Source organism: Furipterus horrens, unplaced genomic scaffold (assembly GCF_987537825.1).
Source record: "Furipterus horrens unplaced genomic scaffold, mFurHor1.1.pri manual_scaffold_10, whole genome shotgun sequence".
NCBI classification, from domain to species: Eukaryota; Metazoa; Chordata; class Mammalia; order Chiroptera; family Furipteridae; genus Furipterus; species Furipterus horrens.
The window spans coordinates 90,210,910-90,231,894 of record NW_028327180.1 but is presented as its reverse complement, the minus strand read 5'-3'; the positions used below and the strand labels follow the sequence as shown (position 1 = coordinate 90,231,894).

Genomic DNA, 20,985 nt, shown 5'->3' with positions numbered 1-20,985 from the left:
ATCTTAGCAAAAAGAGACACCAGTCCACAGGCTCACTGGCAGAGAGGTACGTTGAGGGTTTTTGTGGCAGTATTTCCCGAAGTGTGTTTAGTGGACTAGTAGGGACAAAGAGATGTCTCTTAAAAAGGACATCCATGGCAAAAAAAAGAAAAAATTGTATGCTGGGCCTCCTGACCCACGGCCCATGAAGGACGAAAAAAAATGCCCAGTGAAGAAACCTGTTCATTGATTCACTCAGTGCTATTGCAGACTTACTGAGTGTTGGAAACATTTGTTAATATTTATTACTTTTTCCAGGGTAGTAAAGTAATTGACTACAGGGACTGGAAGGTAATTGAAGAAAATAGACTGGATACAAAGAGGAAAGCAATATTTGTGTGTGTGTACTTATGAACGGCAACTGACATGTGGCGTCAACGTTAGGAGGCGATAGAGAGTAGTGGGGACTGTAGCGAAGGGTAGGGGGAGGCCATGATGCATTCAACTCAGGAGGCAGAGATGGCCACTCAGCTGCAGCTGGTTACCATGCAGACATACAGGATGGGGCAAAAGTAGGTTCACAGTTAAGAGTACCCAAAACAAAGTTTATTCTTGTATTATTTATTAATTACTGTGTTATTTTCCATACAAACAACTATAAAGCTAATTTTTCCCCACCCTGTATAGGCCTGATGTTGCTGGATTGCCTGTATTTCAGTAGGAGAGCTAGAATTAATATTTTTATTTGAAATAACCTGATTTTTAAATGTTGGTAACTGATTTTTTTTTTTCAAATACTTCAGACCTATTTTATTTGACATAAAGTTCTGATGTTGCCTGTGAGCTCCCTCATTTGCAACCTTTGCTTTATAGTATCCTAGGAATCTAGAGTCTCTGCGAAAGAATAATTAAATTCTTCTTTTGAGACTCATCTTCATGGAGTCTTAACCTCTTTAGGCAGAGAAGGAGGCGTGGCCTTGAAGTGAGAATATGGGTCTAGGAGTCAGGAAGCCTGTTCACTAGGCCCAGATCTGCAACTAACTACTAACAGAGTCAACTCTTGAAGAACATGATTTTGAACTGCACAGAAATCTATATATAAATGGACCCGTAGAGCTCAAACCTGTGTCATTGATGTCATAGCTTAGAAAGTCATTTAAATCTCTGGGTCTCGGTTTATACTTTTGTACAACTTTGGAGTCAGACTAGATCTCATGCTATGAGATGCACTGTAAAAGAACAGACCACACAGCCAAATACACTTGGGAAATGGAACCACAGCGTCCATTAACATGATAAAGGTTCCCGGAGACCCTCCCTAAGTAATGTAACCAACTTCGTTTAACTCCGATGTGTCAGTTGAAATGTCTTCTGCCGAAAGCGGCTGAAGACTCAACTCAAACGAGTTTAAACAACCAAAAGATTGATTGGTTTAAGTCACTGTGAACATCCTGAGGTGGGCAGGAGATCAGACACTGTTCAGTCTGCCTTCTAGATGCAGCATTTAACTGTCCTTTCCATCCATCCCCCTTTGCGTCACCTTTATCTTCGGGCACACTTCCCTCATGGTAATAAGATGGCTCAGCAGTGCCAGCCTTCACAGCTACATCGGGTCATTCCCAAAGGGAGAAAGAAAGGCGCTCTCAAAGCAAGGCAGTCCCCCCTCACGCCGCAGTGACCACAGCGGGCCACGTGCCCATCCCTGAATCAATCCCTGGGAGCAGAAGATGGGTTGTGCTAATTACGTTATACCTGAGCCAGAGTCCAGCTTGCAGTCTGCTTCCCTGAAAGCATATGAGCTACCCAGAGAAGATGAAAAACCGAAATGAAAAAAATAAAGTTTCTGAGAGAAGAGTGAGCAGATATTATAGAGGCTACCTCCATGTTCTCAGAAATTATCACCTTTAAAAATATTTAAGCTTTGAGCCCTGGCTGCTGTGGCTCAGTGGATTGCGCATTGGCCTACGAACCAAGTGTCGCTGGTTCGATTCCCAGTCAGTCTATATGACTAGGTTGCACGTCAGGTCCCCAGTTGGGGGCATGAGTGAGAGGCAACCACACAGTGATGTTTTTCTCTCTCTTTTTCTCCCTTCTCCTCTCTCTCAAAATAAAATAAATAAATAAAACAAATAAATCATTTAAAATATATATATTTAAGCTTAGACTCTGTATAAATTGCTTTCCATATGTTAACAGGCAGGAACAGATACACTTTGGGACATTCTGTACTGTATATTCGTCAAGTTCTCCCAAGTCTGGAGTGGATCAGTCATATGAGAGACCCCAGAAGAGGAAGCTAGGAAATGCTAGGTTGTGTTAGTTGTCATGTTAACTGATGGATGCTCAATGGCACTTCCTTTTGTCAAATATTGATGCTGCATGACAGGACGTCAGACAAGGAATCCAAGATCTGAGAGGATCATTTTTTTCTGAGAAGCAACATAAAAGCTGATATCGCAATCACTAGTGCTCTCCATTTTGTCTCAGATTCACGCGTTTGAGAAAATGATGTCCTTTTTTTAGGCGGTTTTCATTTTTGTGCAAGTGAATAGTAGGGCCCTTTGAATTTTGCTTAACCTAATCCCACGCATCATCCAGCCTAGACGTGTTTAGACTGTGAGGGAATCTTTTTGCAAACACCAGAAGCCTTGTTAACAGCCTTACAATCCTGTTAGAGCATTTTCTTTTAATACAGCAACTGTGCTTGTGGTCTAAGGGTGACCCATTAATCAGATTTATGGAATGACTTCAAGGAGAGATTAGCTTCAGAATTGTATTAGCTCTGTTTCTCCCAGGGCTCAGTTTAATGAAACTAGGAAAAAAATACCCAGCAAGAGATTTTTTTTTTTTAATTCATCCAGCTTAGTAAATTTTTATTTGTATTCAGAAAATAGGCAATAAGGAAGCAGGAACGGGAACCAAGAGAATCCAGGCTGATTTTTGTATTTTGTACATTGTAATGTAGCAAAAGTCCTTAAGGGGCCAGGCACTCATTCCCCCATCTGTTTAACAAATATTAATTCGGGACTGAGTGTATGCGCACCACCACAGGTCCTGTATGTCCTCAGGGCTCAGTGGTCCTGGGGGCAGGAGGAACTTATAAACACCTACAGTGGCCCACGTGCATCGGTAACCTATGTACAAAGGGCCATGGTCATGCAGAGGATACAGTGACTCACCTGCATGGGAGAAACTTCAAGGCTGAGGTGACATTTCAGGAGGCATTGAAGGGTGCACAGCATTTAGCCAGGCACGGGGAACACCTTTCAGCCCACAGCTTGATCACGTGTCAGCTAAACGTTGCGCGTGTGACTTCCTGCGGCCATCAAAAGGACCGGGGCCAAGAAATGTCAGACGCTCAGCAGGGTGACTCAGATGCGACATTCTTAAATTCTGACTTTTACTGAGATTTGGGCACTGTCTTTTCTGTAAAGCTGGGCAGCTGCCATAACATACAAACAGGTGCAGGTGCTGCAGGCGAGGGGCCAAGTCTCCTGACCCCGTGGCCCAGAGGAACAGATTTCCTGCTGGAGAAGAAAGGTGCCTAGCCTGCAGCCTGTTTGTATTTGCACAGCAGGTGCCTTTTCTGCCAGAACCCCCCTCAGAAGGCCTGAGAATGAGGACACCAGAGGTCCTGATCCTGGGTCTGTTGCTAATTAACCAGTGACCTGCATGAAACCGCGTAAGCAGTTGGGGCCCCGGGTGTCTCATCCTTAAATGGGGATCATAATCTCCCTACGGTGTATTTTCTGAAAAGGTGTGCAGATGACATGCAAGAGGGCTTGAAAGTCACACAGCTGGAGAAATGAAGTTGCAATGAAAGGCAGTCTCAACAGTGACATTTAAAATGTGACATCTTACTGGATGCTTGGCATCAAGGACTTTGACGTCAGACCTGGAATTGTCACAGAACTGCCACTTGCTAAATGTGTAGCCATATGTAATTGCTTGATCCCTTGAACCTTCATGTCAACATCTGTAAAATGGGGACAATACTAGCACCTATCTAGTGGATTAAATGAGGTTTATAATCCTTATAAACCATTTAACTCAGTGTCTGCACCAGAACTATTAGCACTAGATAATTTTAAAAAAAAAATTTTAGGCACTTCAACTCTAATTTTATCAGTGGCAGTCCCAGTCTGAGCCTTCATCTTTCTTGCTACATGCCCTGTACATACAAGGGAGGCATTGCTGATTTTATTAGTAAAACTCAAGGACATTCACAGAGCCATGTTTACCACTGGACAGGGCTACAATTTTTAAAAGCAAAAACCTGTGCTCTGCTCCCTCATGTCTCATCTGTGGGCAGAATTTAAAATCTGAATTCGGGAAATCCCTCTGGAGCCTGGATCTCTATACCACGCCCACCCTCGCCCCTTCCACACCACACCTGAGCACACTCATCCCAGGATTTAGACTCAGGCAAGGGATGTCAGTGGCCTCGTCTAGCCCAGAGCCTCAGCCACTTGGTTCAGCCCAACTTCTAGCATAGAGTGTGCGTTAGAATATCATACCTGTGCAGCTATGATAAAGCAGCTATTGGGACCCCAGGCTACTATTATTTCTTTGGAATAACAGCTCTCTGGGAAACCCAAAGGAGATGAGATGAGGGCCAGGGCAGAATTTAGTTGTTGCCAGGACCATTTTAAACATCTAAATACAATCCAGAATTCATTTTCACCCTAAGATAACATCCTGGGTTGCTGCAGGCATTAAATGAGATAATGCAGGTCAAATGCTTAGTACAGTGCCTGGCACTCAGTAGCACTCAGAAAATGTTACCTAAAATATTGCCAAGGAGAATTCTATAACCCTGATTGCCAGACGTCACCATGAGCTTGACCGAAGGGGAGTAAGAAAGAAAGCCCCTTGGCTGGGGTTTGGAACCACAGGAGAGAAAACTAATTCTTTACCATGGAACTGCACTGCAAGCTGTAATAGCATAGCAACATGGGCCTGGGGGAAGAATCTAAAAAATGCAGACAACAAAGCAATATCGGTGTCATTTGAAGCATGACGATGAAAAGCACCACTGGCTAGAGTTTGTAGACCAGCAGACCATTGCCTCCATCCCACAGGGCGTTGCTCTGCATTTGGCACCAAGAAACTAGGCTCCTCTCAGAAGTGTTACTTTTGTAAGTACCACCTTCCCTCCAGTACCTTGCCCTGGGCTCTCAGACGGCCATAAACCACTGGGGCCAATTCAGCTCATCATTTCAGGATAGGATGCATTAGGCCTTCCCTGAAACTCAATGGGTGGAAGAGTCATAAAACAGGAATCCAAGTGTCACCAGAGCTCTGCCCTTGTGTCAACAGGCCTGATTTGTATTTTAGCGGGTGGGGATTTACAGCTTCTGTGCCGCCACTGAGGAGCTCACAATTTCCAACAGTGAGGCTGCTGTCCTCAACCCGGCCTCCTTGATGTCTGTGACACCAGCTTCTAGGGCTTCATCTGCTTTGTAGTTCACTCCCAGACAGAACCAGGAGACCACAACGAGCCGCGAAGCTCTTACGGCTGTCACTCATGCATCCTGGTAGACACACCTATGTGACCCTACATAAGTTAGATCACCGTTTGGGACCAAGTTTTTCATCTGTGTAATAGAGACAATGGTACCAACAAAAGTTGTTTCATTATTAGATAGCTAAATGGTAATATAGGATAAGTGCTAGGTTCATTACAGACACTCAATATATATACCTTATGATATTTATTACACTGGATTAAATTATATATTATATGATATATATTATTGATAGTATATCATATTATCATATATTATCATTATTGGAAGTTTCCACTGGTGAGTCCATAACAAGAAGAGATAGAGAAGATGTTAAAATAGCTAAAGGTTAGCAAAGCTTCTCTTCTGCTGCCTCATGTTCAAGACAAATCTTTTTCTTTAAGTTATTGTCTAGAAATTATATAGTTTGAATTTTACATTGATATCTGTGATCCATTTTGAGTTAAATTTTTAGAAGGGTGTAAGGTCTGTGTCTAGTTTTTTGTTTGTTTGTTTGTTTGTTTGCCTATAAAAGTTCAGCTGTTCCAGCACCATTTGTTGAAAAAACTGTCTTTCTCCACTGTATTGCCTTTGCTCCTCTGTCAAAGGTCAGTTGACTCTCTTTATGGTGGATTGTTTCTTGGCTCTCTGTGCTGTCCCATTGGTCTGTTCACTTGTCTGTTCTTTTGCCAGTACCACACAGTCTTGATCACGGTCGCCTTATAGTAAGCTTGGTTCTTCTCCTTCGATGTTGCGTTGGCTATCCTGGGTTTTTTGCCTCCATAGAAACTTTAGACTCAGTTTGTCAGTGTCCACAAAAGAACTTGCTGGGCAGCCCCGATTTTAAGGGTACATTTTTCTGGGAGTTTGTCCCAGTAGCCAACACCCAGAGCCCTCAGTCTTTGATCTGCTGAGTTTGGGTCCCTCTTTTCTGGGCTTGGAGAAGAAGTTTGGATTTTTAGAGTTTCTTGTGTTCGTACATTGTGTACCTGGGCCCAAGCCATAAAATGCAATCATGGGTATAAAATGAGTGTCCCAATAGCATGAAGAACACGCTGGAACTGGCTTTGTAGTGCTTAGCCATCACCCAAACACTAAGTCATTGTCCTCATCATCATCATCATCGTAAAAGAAGCTTGTATTTATTGGGCACTAGGGGCAAAGCCCTGAGCTCAGTACTCTACCTGCATCACATCTCCAGTCCTCTGAGGAAAGTGCATATATTACCTTCAAATGAAAAAGCAGAGGCTCTGAGAGGTTAAGCAACTTGCCCAAGATCCCGCAGGGAGTGAGTGGAGAAGCTGGGATTAGAGCTATTCTCAATCCCTGCACTGCGCTCAGTCTCCCTGACTGTCCCCTTTCACCCTGGGGCAGCAACACTGACCATTCTGGGCTTGACATTCAGCCTCCTGAAGGACAGCCCAGGTCAGCAGCACACCATCCTATGTTGAATAAAAAGTGCTCCTGATAAAGTCCCCCTATTCCAGTTCCTTGAAACCCTTTTTATAAAGCCCACATGCTTGAGAAATAAAACCTTAAGCATCCTCTCCTCCCCTAGTCGCCCCCTTTTACCTGCTTCCCTAAGGCATCCAGTTGGTTACAAATCTCTCTTGCTGTTAATTTACCTCTTACTAAGCTCTATCTCCTCTCAGAAAGCCATTTAACGTGGCCCCACTTAATTTCTCCTGGAGGCGGAATCTGCCAGATGGAGTCTTTGTCCCAAGCCACACTGATTTGTCTTATTTTTTAAACATCAGTGAACATTCCGTGAAACTAAAACAGCAGGCTGTTCCCAGGTGTGGACTTGCTGAGCAGGGAGGTAATCCAGAGCGTGTGGATGTGTCCACTGGGCCAGCTGCTCCAGGCGGGCTGGGTTAACAAGGGAACGGCTTCCTCAGGTCGGGGAGCCAGCAGCTGGCCGGGCTGGGGTGTCCCTCAGGGCAGGAGCGTGCCGCTTTTCCTTATCGGCTGGACTGAGCCGCTCATCCCCTCCTCTGGCTGGACCCCTCGGGCTGCCACCTCCTTGCCTTTTCTAGTCACTCTCCAGACAGTTGAAGAGATCAAGGGGACCGAGAGGATCAGGAGACCAGCCCAGAGTGGCCCAGTGCCAGAGGCCATGTTCCTGATGCCTCCTCTCTTTACCCCTAAAATTCCTACAAAATTTGACTCTGATTTCATAACATAACCATATTTGGGTTAATATAAATATGATTCTTTTAAGTTATGTGCCGGCTAATTTACTCAACCATATTCCCTACCAGAAAAACAAAACAAAACACGTCTTCTTAAAGAACCAACACCCCCGAATCTGGCTGTTCTCACACCTTCATGACTCCCAGACACGCAGGCCAGGACGTGTGCCTGGAGGTAAGCGTGCCTCTGTTGGGGAAGCACGGACCGCAAGTGGGCATCACCGGCTTGGGGAGGTGAGCCCACAGCAGGACTGAGAAGGTTCTTCAGCGCCACATGCCATCCTAAGGAAGAGAGATTCCAGCCAAAGGAAAGACAGAGGCTGGTCTGACAGCTTCTTGGGTGGCTCCATTGCTGGGTGGCACCTGACAAGGCAGCTCTCCAGCCCAACTCACAGAGGTGACTGTCCATAAAGATGTGTACCATGGGCTCATCTCCATAACCTTCCATCTTCTGTCACCTTAATAACCCACACCTCACGATAAGCAGTGCCGTCCTCTGTGAGAAGGGAGAAGATGAGATTCGGGGCCCATCAGTGGAGGTGCGTGAGCCTTGTCCTTGATACACCTGCATCTGCAGCGCTCCCAGCAAGCCTCTGCAAACCTGACCCAATGTGCCCTGAAAGCGCTGGTCACCAGAAGGCTGCTCCAAGTCAATCTGATCTCAGATACCAGCTGGAGTGCTGGGATTATAGCAACCGACCAATACCCCACCATCCCCAAAGGCGTGATCCAATAGGGCACATATGTCAAAGAGGGAGGGCGGGGAAGAAGGTAGACACATTGAATGATAATTCTTTGTTCCTTGGATTGATTTTGCTGTTAATATTTAAGAATCCTTTTTAAAAGCACACTCTCAAAAAGGGGGGGAAGCAATAGAGCAAGCCGTCACCCCATTACCCTGTAAGACTTCTTCTCACGTAGCAAGTGTGGGCCCTTCCAATTCCTTTAAGCAGTGTTCCCTTTAAACGGCTCTGAAGGAAGACCAGTCTTTCCCTGGATCCTTCCCTAAGTAAGCAACATTGACACTCCCAATGGAGGCATATCCACCCTAAACACATCAATAAACAGATACATGTATTTCTGAAATCACGCTGAGAAACAGTCTGGGGTGACTGTCCTTCTTTTTCATGTGGCAAAAGGGTGATGTGGGGCAGAGGGGAAGCATAAAAGAAGCTCAAAAGTGCTTAAAAGCCTGTGATGTGCTTTTCCACGAAAAGAATTATCACTGAAACGCTCCAGGCACACTGGCCCTTCTCCTCAGAGGTGGTCTCCGTGGCCAATGGGATGATATCGCCCGTGGGTGGATTTAACCAGAGCACCGAGCTCCCAGACCCACAGGCACTTCCTCGGAGCGCTGTGGGTCTTCAAAGTTGCAAGGCTGCCCTCCAGTTCAGAGGACCCCGATTGCTTTATAGACTCTAATAAGATCTCCCCTCAGCCTTCCAAAGGGAAGCAAATTCATTTCAAGGACTGAGAGCGGCCTCTGTGCGGTCTTTTATGACAAGGAAAATAGGGTCCTAGAAGGGCTTGCTTGCTTGGGGTTGTCCAGAGGGCCCCAACGAAGAGAGGTAGACATCAACCCCCTTGGGGATGTTGGTGAAGTCAAAGGAGAAATGGGAAATTCCAGCCATGCCTGTTGCTCTAGAAGAGTGGCCTTGTCACGCCCCGGGCAGCCCAGATTCCAGTAGAAACAGAAGCAGAAACATGCCCAAGAGGGCCCAGCAACTGCAGAGAAAAACAGCGGAGAGGCTGGGCCTGGCGGGGTTCGGCCGCCAGCCACAGGCCACCTGGACTCCCATTAAAAAGACCCCATGTGGACTATTAGTTTGTTGCCAACCCCCACATTTCAAGAGGGACCTTTCTAAACCTGAAACAGAAGAGCCCACACCCCCAGGACAGATCTTGAAACTGTGTCACACAAGAAAAAAATTGCGGGCACTTGGAAAGTTACATTGAACTTGATACATCCAAAAGGCTTCCTGGGACACCTGAGGAATGCCTTAAGTTATTTTTCAAATGGTAGCAGATGGGATGGCTCCTGATTACCTGGGAGAGCAGAGCTAGCTCCGTGTTCGGCAAAGGAGAAGGAAGACTTTTTGAAATGAGAGCTTCTTAAAGTGGAGAGCACAGCCTTGGGAAGCAGCGAGTCCTTCTGCTAGTGCTGGGAAAGCCGGGGCCGCCCTGGGACGCGAGAGGAGAGAGGAGCTTGTTTCTGAGGAGGCGGGCTATCCAAGCAGTAAAAACCGTGGGATTTGGTATCCATTGGACTTGGGCTCAGGTTTCAGCTCTGTTTTTTTGTAAGACCTTGGGAAATTTTTGCTCGTCCTCGATTTCCTCATTTGTACGATGGGTACAGTAGTATCTACTCAAGTGGGTTATTATGCAAGCAAATGAAGCATAATTAACACCTGAGCTGGGCTGTTAGCTTAGTCAATTGGATGGGAAGAGAAAGTAGTTAATATCCTTAGGTTTCTTTAGTCCTCTAACTATGATCACTGTGAATTCCACCCAAAGTTCCTGGTCTCATCTTCCTAGTTCCCTGATGGCCCAGAGTTTTCTGTTTCAGAACCCCTCAGATCTTCCCAGACAGTGGCCTATACCCTCACCTTTTCCTACAACCACTTTCTTCCTGTAATCAGAAACAGTCTTTCCTATACCCCAGTTTCTTATAACCATGCTTTCTACTGTGACAACTGGCTATTCTGGGACAGGATGTGTATTCGAAATACATGCTCATGTGACTCTCAAGTCACCTTCTGCGTTCCATTTTTCCTTCTGGTAGGAAGCCAATCTGAACACAGTACCCAGTCAACAGCCACCAGTCTATCAAAACTCTCAAGAATCATAAGGTTGGATCTTTTATTGGTGGGATTCTATAGACCATGCTCAGCTTTTCTAGAGAGATTCCGGTGGTGGTCACCGGGGGCAAGGTAAAATACAGAGCAGCCTTGTGACAGGCTGACTTATCTAGGTGCAGGTAGGACCTTCCTCCATTCACTCATCAGTTTTCAGGAGAACCTCAGGACCCACTCTGATGCTGTCTTTCTCCCACCCAAGGAAAGAGCAGAGCTACGTGCAGAAATGCTGGAAGGACGTGCGTGTGGGAGACTTCATCCAGATGCATTGCAATGAGATCATCCCAGCCGACATACTCCTCCTCTTTTCCTCGGACCCCAGCGGGATCTGCCACCTGGAAACCGCCAACTTGGATGGAGAGACAAACCTCAAACAGAGGCGTGTGGTGAAGGGCTTCTCCCAGCAGGTAGGGTTCTTTCTAACATCTTCAGGGTAAGGCCAAAGGGAAGAAGGAAGCCAATTCTTCTGGAAAACAGAGCTTAGTCTGGTGGGTAGATGGGAAAGCAGTGGCTGCCTCCTTTTTCCAAGCACTCGGGTACAATCTTCCCGGCAACCCTCTGAAATGGGTATTATCTCCTTATCACAGATGAGGAAACTGAGGCTTAAGGAACTTGCTAAAGGCGTCCAAGTTTCTAAATGAAGACCCACTCTGTTTCATAGATGAAACTATGCTCTCCACGCTAAACCTGTTCAGTTACCCTTGGGACCAGCCCACTTTTCTGTGTTCATCCAATCCCTGCTCATCCTGCCCAGCCCAACCCCAACCACTCTATCTCCCTCCATGAATCTTCTCTAGTATTCCTTTGACCACAGCATGAACTGTATTATTAACTGTTACCATTTGTGTGTATTTTACCCTCTCCAAAGTCCTAAAACCTCTTCGAGGACAGGGACCAATCATTGACACTTGTGTTTAATCCCCACACATACATATTTGATACATTGGACATTGTGGAGAAGCCATTATTGTTTGATGGTTAAGAGCCCAGAGCTGGACTGCAAGCCCAGCCTCACGATTTATTAGCTGTCTCACCTTAGGCAAGTTATTGCTTTCTCATACCTTCATTCCCTCGCCTGAAAATGGATGCAAAAGTAGCGCCCTCTCCTCAGGATAATTCTAGAGACGAGATGGTCCGTGCATGAGTTATTAACATGAAGATAGATACATAGTAAGAGACCAGTAAATAATTGGCAGTAAATGTCAATGGTGTTCATAGGCAATAAGTGTTGATATTCTAATTTTCAATTAAAATTCCCCTTGAAAGAGTTGATTTCCAATCTGGTACCTTTCTCCGCCCATGGGAAAGAATAAAATCTTGTCAGTTTTCCTCACTCTACCAGTGTTTGGCCAGGGAGAAACCGGACAAGTCAGGAAGTTTAGGAGAAAGAGGGCAAGTGATTCTCATGAGTTCAGTTACCTCTATTGGGACTACTCAGGAGACCATCACACTGCACTCTGCCTCTCTGCAAGTACCGAATGAACAGTTCTCATAAAATCCTGTTTTGTCTGATGAATCCAGTCCCCAGACAATGGGAATGATAATAGCCATCCCATAGTTTTGCTGTGAGGTTCAAAAGAGATAAGGAAAGTAAAGAAGAAAATTCGGGGTTTGGTGCACAGTGGACACACACACAGTAAGTGGTCTATTGCTGCCCCCTCAGCGGCCATCACTCTACTGGGACCGGAGCCCGCCGTGACCACGAAGCGTCATCATCTTGCTTTGTCTTGTAGCTAAAGCAGCTCAGTATCCCTCATGGTCTCCAGGGTCTACTTGAGTCAGCCACTGCCCTGCGGCTTGGTGTCTGAGTTTTCTCTCCTTTGATTGTCCTTACCACTTTGACCAAATCACCCCAGTGTTTACAAAAAGGCAGGCAGGATTGGGGTAAGTTCACAGAGCCATTCTAGGCCTGCAGTGACGATCTGCTTCTGGGCTCAGGGCCCTGAGGCCTGTCCATGAGAGTTTCACAGTGAGAAATACATATTACACACACACACACACACATGTGAATATGTGTGTGAGTGTGTGAAACTGCCACCTTACTTAAACTATATGCAAAACATTCTGAGAATTTCTATCCTATTTCCTTTTTTCTAAATTCTGGGAACAGGGAAACTTGTATTTGCTTACAAATCTCCCATCAGCCTCATCATAATTCTAAGTTCTTTTTACTCTCTCGGGTAGTTATTTTGGTGGTGTTGAGTCTAAACAGTCACCAGAGTTGATTTTTCCATTTCTTTGGCAGCAGCTCCCAGGCTGTTTCTTGTATATTAATTAGTCAGATAGTTTGGGATTTGACTAGAGTGAAGAGCCAGATGAGGGGTCGTTCCCCCTCCAGTGCGGTAGACCAGCCAATTTAATAACATCGCTCCAACTCTAACCCCGAATCCTCACAGGGCGCTTGGCGTAATGCCTTACAAAACAAGGTAAATTCATTTGTGAAGGGTGGAAGATTTCTTTGAGCTTGAAGTTTTTCAGAGTTCTCGCTTCTGTTTTAATTCTTGATTCCCACCCCCGCCTTTGCGTGTGTATCTTTTTTTTCATTTCTAGATAATAATAGGAATAATAATATGCTTTTATTAAGCCCTCACTAAGGGCTTTGCATGATTTCCTTATTTATTCTCACGAAAACCCACCCTGTGTTTAGGCTGAGGTGTACTTTGCTGACAGGTTAAGGGGGTTAGGGAGTCATTGCTCTCCACCCCAGGTCAGTGATGTTGCACCTCAAGTAAAGCAGAAGGTAGCAAGCAGCCTGTCATCTCAGCCTTGCCTGCCCTGAGAACCCAAGAAAAGTCCTCTTTCTAGGTGGATTCCGTAATGAGACCTGCCCCTAACAGGTTGTTCCAAATTTCCATTAAGGGTAACACTTAGTCCTTCTCGCTGTCGACCACTGCTTAAATGCCGAGACAAGATCTTGTTGTTTGGGGTTCTTTTAACATAGGAGCTACATAATAACATATAATAATAACAAGGAATATCAACAGATCACTTGACCAAGCACATGAGGTAGGCATAGACAGTTCTTCTGAGTGTTATATACCTGTTATCTCTGCCTACTCCTCATAAATAAACCTGAGATAAGCACTTTGACCATCCGCATGTCACAAAAGGCAAGAGCAGGTAAGCTGATGTGCTAACAATTGACTGACCTCATTTAAATTCAGACAGAGTTCCTTTTCTTTCTTTTCTTTTCCTTTTTTTTTTTTCCTTTTTATTATGGAAAATATTCAAGTATATACAAAAGTAGAGAGAATACTATGATAAATATTTATGTGCACACCACCTAATTTTAATAATCAACTCATGATCAATCCTGCTTTATTGATATCCCCACCCTCTTCTCTCTGCAAATTATTTTGAAACAAATCTTCCATATTGCAACATGTCACCCATAAATACTTCAATACTTGTCTCTTAAGGATAGGATTTTTTAAATATAACATTTTATCATTGTCATGCCTAAAATATTAATAGTAATTCCTTGACGTCAACTTGCAAGTCAATGTCCCATATTTTTAGTTTGTCTGAATCAGGATTCAAAGAAGGCCAAATACGGAGATTAGATTCCTCAGCCTCTTTTATTCTTTAGATTGATTCTTCTGCTTTCTTTTTTATTTTCTTGTATATTTAGTTTTTGTTGCTTTGTCCTGTAAAATCTGTAGTCTTGATTTTGCTGGTTGCATCACCATTTAACACGTTTCCCGGAATGACATATTTCTGACATTGGTAGTTAGAGCTGGTGCCTAAGTCAGATTCTGGTTAGATTTGTGTTTGTGCTTGTTTATGTCACTATTTCATGAGTTGACTCCCTAGCATGCTCCAAAGGTGATCAGTGAGTTCTTCTTTTTTATTCTCCATATGAACTTGTGGATTTAAACTTATTTGGTGGGCGTCAAATCAGTTCAGTTATTATCTTTATCGATTGTCCCAGCTGTAGCATCCTCAAGTTGACTCCTAAGTTCTTTATCACAACCTCAGTGGTCTTATGTCAACACCTATGACTAATATAATTTTATATCAACCTAAAAAAAAAAGGATTGCAAGATTAAACTTAGTCAATATTTGCTCACTTGAAAGGGACACAGACTATAAGATAGAGCCTTCTTACCACAGCCCTCCAGACCGAACTGGGTACTTGGGTGGGACTCACTCCCACAGGCCTCTAGAGATGCATAGTGACCATATTTGCAGACAATTTCCTTATCTAGATCACAGGGGCGGTAATTGCCAGTCACCCTATGGTGGCTGTTCTTGGAAATAACTCCTACCCAACCGGGAAGCAGGGAACTGTCATTAGTTTTCAGATAGTATTCTCAGGAATCAGCAGGTTAATTTGTATGCCAGGAAGGAAACCTGGCCCAGCTGCTGGGGCATGAAGAACATTTGCTTCTATAATTTATCCAAACTAGTATGAAGAAAGAAAGAGAGAGAAGGGAGGGAGAGAGGGAGGGAGGAGGAAAGGACGAAAGGAAGGAAGGAAGGAAGGAAGGAAGGAAGGAAGGAAGGAAGGAAGGAAGGAAGGAAGGAAAGAGAGAGAGAGAGAGAGAAAGGAAAAGGAAAAGGAAAAGGAAAGACCAAGCAAGACTTTCAATAGTATTTTTGCAAGGTTACATGGTCGCTCCTACATAGCTTCCAGGGGTGGCGGAGACGTGTACCCTGTAACCGTAGTCCCCGCAGAGTCCATGGGAATATCCTCCAAAAGAATTTCTACTGCTGCTATGCCAGCGGGGCGTGGGGGAGTGGGGGGCGTTCTTCTGGTCATCTAGCCTGAGGGCTGTGTGGGAAACAGACTCTTAGATCTGCACAGACACTTGGAGATCCCTGGCTCAACTCTCCTTTTCCCCAAACGTCCCAGGCTTGTAGTAAAAGCTCAGTAAACAAATGCATCCAGTGTTTAAGGAAAGAGTTTAGCTGATTCCACTTTTTTCAATTCACAACATTTTCCTTGAATGTTTCCTAATATTCAAAGGCTTTTCAAAGTGGTGTGAGATATACTTCCTGCCCTCTAAGGCTTTAGGACTATGGGTCCATTTTTTTAAATATAAAGACCCTTCTGACTATCAGAAAAAACTTTGATAGCCTTAAGCTCCCTCCTTTCCACACTCCCCCCCCAAAAAATAATTGTCCATTCAGAGTCCATTGTTTAAGAAAATAATGCAGAATGAATTTGATGACTTGTTAAAATGAATTCGTAATTGATTTCAAGAATTCCTATGTTAAAAATTTGGAAAATCAGGTATATGAGAGACTTATTTTTACTCTGTCTTTAGATGACGTTTTGGTGCATATGGGAATCTGTGGTCCAGTTGTAGTGCTTAATGTACCAACTGACTTATAGAAACAGCTTGGTACTTGACGCTTAAAAGTGTAAGAAAAGTTCAAAGTCAGTGGTATAGATATTTAGGAATTGTCCAGGTTCAAATAAAGGAGAGATTATAATGGTCTGTGGTGGACAGATGGATCCTTAACAAATATAACTGTTGAACTTGGCTGTGAAAGTTTAAAAGAATCATCAATATGCAAAACTTGCAAAGAAATCATGAAAAAGGCTCCGAGGGTTTGCTTTGTGGGCAAACGGCACTAAATGGTTACATCAAGCAAAGAACAGTGCACGTTTTAGAATCAGACAAACCTGTGGGCTCATGAGCTGCATGACCTTGGGTAAGTCACTTAGTATAATCAATGTTCAGTTTCCTCTCCAATACAACAGAATAACGTGTCCTGAACATGTGATAGGAGAGCTGGGAAGATCAAATAAGATCAAATAAATAAGAGGCAACATTTTCTGAACTATAATTTTACCAAATTAATAAACATCATTATTTTTAAAGGCCCAGATATGCCCATGTGACTGAGTTGGCCACTGTGTTGATTAGGATTCTTTGTCTGCAAGCAACAGAAATAATCCAATTTAAGCAAAACAGAATTATTGCAAAAATGTGGGAGATGGGGTGAAAGAAAGAAGCACACAATATAGCTCACAGAAACAAGAACCAGGAAACAATGCAGGGAGAGAGATTGGTAGCAGCAATTACTTAATGCTCTCATTTGCTTTTTCTTCCTTGAGTCATTCCACTCAAGCCAAAGTCCTACAGGGGAGAGTCTAATGGGCAGGGCATCTTGACTTACATTCCCATCAAGATTACAAACCAGGGAGGGGAGATAGCTTCCCAAGAGGAAAGGAAAAAGGCTGTGAATGGAAGAGGAGTAGAATGGACAGTGAGTCCCGAGAAAACAGTTATCCACTACAAAGAATTTCAAAAGATCATTCATACTTTTATGCATCTATGTAATCATAGGTATAGACCAACTTGAAATTCAGCTGTCAAGAGTAGTGGAAAGTAAGCCTAGAAAAGTAAAAGTTGAGTTAAGTGCAAGCAAAATGGCCCATTCCAGTTATTGGAATATATTTCAAGCTGTTTGCTTCACCTTGGCCTTCCCCGTGGGCCTTGGGAGGATGCGGCTTGCTGTATCTGGGCCATAGGTCAGTGAGGAGTACCTTACCCTGGAGAGTCACTACACACTAACCCTTGACTGAATTTCCTGAGCTTTCCTAGATAATGCTATTGATACACATGAGCTAAACTGGGAACTTTGAGTTGTTTTATGGCTGCAGTAATTGATTTCTGTCAATCACCTCTTCTCTCTGATTCTCCCTCACTATGGTTCAGATATCATGGACATTCAGTAAATGTTTGAATTCATGAATGAATGATTGGGAGACTGTTAAGGCCCTTGTTGGGGAATTAACGGAAATGGCATGTATGAAATCCTTGTTGGTTCTTGGCACAAACTAAGCATTCAGTGGATGCTACAGCAATAATAGTCATAGTAACAGAGATGAAGGAAGAATAAATATGATGACGAAGATGACAGTGATGATCATGATTGGCTTCGAATTCCAATTATATGAATTGCAATCCTGGCTGTTACTTACCAACCGTAGAACAATGGCTTTAGTTCAGTCTGCATTTGCACATTGTTAGAACCTTGTAAGGTTACTGTGAGAATTTAAGGACAGGTGCCTAGCACATAGCAAGCAGGTGTTCAAGGTAGGCAGGCTTGACTGAAGAATTCAGACACGCACTCTCCTTTCTGCAAAGGGTTTGTCTTTGACTGATGGCTCCCAGGCCATTTTGCTGTTAGTGGGGCTTCCATTAGGGGCGGTACCTTAGGTAAGAGCCTGGGTAGAAAAAGAGCTGGTTAGGTGGGCTTCATCCACAAGCTAAGAGAAGCTGGGAGGGAGGGAATCAGAAGGGAATCAGAACTCCTTATTAAATTAAGGACCTGGCAGAGTTGAGCCGCATGGCCATGCCCTCCGGTCCTTGGTCTCTCCTCACAGCTCCCAGGAGTGAGCTTCAGCAAATCCATCAAAGCAGAGCCTGAGGGGTTGTCTTTGGCCACAGCAGGACTCACACACCCCTTTCCACAGCCCATCTTGGGGAGGGAAGGAAGGCGCCCAGGGAAACAGGTAGCTAGAAAGGGCAAGGTCAGTTCTCCGTGAGGAAAGAGAGACAGAGGACCGGGGCCAGAGTCCAGAAGAAAAGAAAAGCAAGGGGCGCTTCAGGAGGAAGGTCACTGGGAAGCCCCTTGCAGGGACAGGAGAGGAAAAACCTGGCCATTTCAGGGGATCCACAAGGTCTGATTAAACCGACTATGGGGACTCACCGCTGCAGGATTGTTAGCTCTCAGACCCCGTGGCCACTCCTCTCTGAAATGAGTTTGGACTTAGAAAGCCAGCGATGGGCTAATGCTATGGATCGGGAGTGAAGCCCACAGCTTAATCAGGGGCATGAAAGCAGCTGACAAATTACAGCGTGATTTGTCATCATCTCAGAACTCTGCAAGTGTTTGTCCCTGAAAGAATCAATACCTGGAGGGAAGAGGGCCATATTTTTAGAAACTCCTGGATGGGTAATTTATTTCAAGAGACTGGAGAGTTTATTTATGCTGGTGTCCCCGCAGATCCAGTGGACAGTATATTTACATGAAGCCAGAAAATGCTATCATTTCTTCTAATCAATTCGCCCCTTTGAACAGCTGTACCTTGGAGCTTTCAGCTGTAAATTCACTCCCTGCGCTAAAAACTCTACACTGGAAGCTGTTTCCAGCCCCGCCTCTAGCACTCCTTCCTTTTATGTGCATAGCACTCTGCCCCTTTCACAACTTCCCCACACGGATTCTGTCTTCCAAGGTGAAAGGCCAGGGTTGGGGGGGGGGTGGCGCTAGCCCATGCTACAGATGAGGAAACTGAGGCTCAGGAGTTGAACACAGTAGTAGTCCATGTGGGGTAGAATTAAAAAGCAAGAGTTCCCTACCCCTAGGTGTATCCCCTCCCCCACCCCCGGATTATAAAAGATGATACAAGTAAATTATCCAATGAAAGAGAAAAAGTGGAGAAAGAATCTAGAAAGTGTTTACTTTGCTCCTAGAATATTCGCCGTGGGCAGTGTGCTATGGCAGTGACATCAGACTGTCTACAGTGAGACTTGCATTCCGGTCCCAACGCTGGTATGACCTTGGGCAGCCAATCTGACCCTTCCACCTCCAAAGAGGGGATCATTGAAATTCCCACTTCAGAGGATAATCATAAGCTTTTAACTAATACATGTAAAGTTCTCATCGCACTATCTGGCAGAGATGAGAAGACAGTAAATGCTGTTTATTTTGTTTTATTAGCAACTATTTTCACAGAATTTTTGTAATAAGAGAAATTGAAACAATGTAAATGTTCAGTAGTGAAATGATTAAATGAAATATGGTGGCATTCAGATCATTGGTTTCTATGCAGGTATTAATAAGGATGTGGAAATTTTTAATAAGATATAAAATGTGTTTAAGCATATGAACACTAAATCTCTGTTTTGAAATGCATCACTGTCTATGTATATCCATACATAAATGTGTGTGCGCGTGTGTGTGCACAGCCTGGGAATATTATATACACGAGAATATTAACTGTAGCTATCTCTAAATGGCATGATACATAATCTCTTCTTTTTGATCATCTATTTCCGTGCTTCCCAGTGTGGAAGCCACTAGCCACGTGTAGCTATTTAACTTTAAATTAATTAAAACTAAATAAAATCTAAACATCAATTCCTTAGTCATCGAGCCATGTTTCAATAGCCACATGCGACTCGTGGCCTCCCACTGGGCAGTGCAGGCTCAGACCAGTCCCGTCATCGCAGGACGGTCTGTCAGACAGCGCTGGTCTGGCGCCTGAACCCCAGGCGTTTTTGCTGGTCCCAACTAGGGAGCGTGCTGCTGGCCTCTAGTGGGTAGAGGCCAGAGATGCTGTTCAGCATCTTACAAGGCACAGGGCAGAGACGTGTGGTCGTCCAACTTTTCTCTGCTGTGCATCCAAATTTTTATTTTTTGCACCTATTTTCTCCTTCTTAATGAGGATTTAACTTTTTCGTCTAATACATTACAACTATCACAGTACGACAAAGCAGGGATTACCTTATTTGCAATGGTTCTAACGATAATTAGCTCCCCGATGATCCTATTACAACTAGATCCCTCTTAAGAACCTCATGATGTCCTCTCTCTCACAGGAGGGACAGTTCGAACCAGAACATTTCCACAACGTCATCGTGTGTGAGAAACCAAACAACCACCTCAACAAATTCAAGGGTTATATGTAAGTATCTCATGCCCACGAGCTGCTAGTATATATCTCCTCTGAAGCTAGAAAAAAAATTTTTTTTTCTTCAAATGGCCAAACAGATAAGCATTCGGATCCTGAGGAAATTTATTTCTTTATCATAAAGAAGGGCTAGAGAAACCTAAGTTGTGAAACTTTCCTGGTTCTGTTTCTTTCTGCTGGAGTGACAGTTCATTTTCTTGCTGGGTTAGATTCAGTGATGTTGTTTCTTAGAACTCTGGTCAAATAGCATCAGAGTCAAGGTCACACTCTTGAGTCAGGGGAGGCAAGTTTGATTTAACTGAGATTGGTTTTCTGAAAGACCCTGTATTGCATTGTAGGTCAGAACAAGGACTTGGGAGTTTGACAGACTTAGCTTTGAAATCAGATTCTGTCACTTAACAAAGCTGTGTGACCCTGGGTAAATTAATTAACATCTCTGGACCTTAGTTTTCACATCTGTAAAGATTATAATATCTACATCACAGGACTTTTCTTTCTAAAGAATAAAGTTGTTTATCCTATGCAAAGCCCTTAGCACACCAACTGACACAGAGTAAATATTCTGTTAATGGTGGCTGCTGCTGGTGCAATTATTGTTATTCTTACTCCTCAACTTTGGTTCAGCCTGAGAATTTTACTGAAATTCTGCTCTCACATCAGACTACTGGAAAAAAAATGGCAACAGATATGTACAAATGCCCTTATACAGTGCTTTAACAGTTTTTAGAGTAGTTTTACAGACCATCTCATTCAATCTGCACAACCACCCAGGGGAAAATGATTTCATTTTTCAGATAGGG

At 44.0% G+C, this 20,985-nt stretch overlaps 1 protein-coding gene across 5 annotated transcripts in view; it reads left to right on the top strand.

Annotated features, from left to right (window-relative positions):
• Positions 1-20,985, top strand: part of ATP10B (ATPase phospholipid transporting 10B (putative)) — a 101,499-nt gene that overhangs the window by 4,654 nt on the left and 75,860 nt on the right. For all 5 annotated transcript variants that reach the window (XM_090288529.1, XM_090288526.1, XM_090288527.1 and 2 more), the window contains 2 exons: positions 10,736-10,940; positions 20,094-20,179. In XM_090288529.1, the coding sequence (XP_090144655.1) occupies positions 10,736-10,940; positions 20,094-20,179 (291 nt within the window). The remainder of the gene's footprint in view (positions 1-10,735; positions 10,941-20,093; positions 20,180-20,985) is intronic.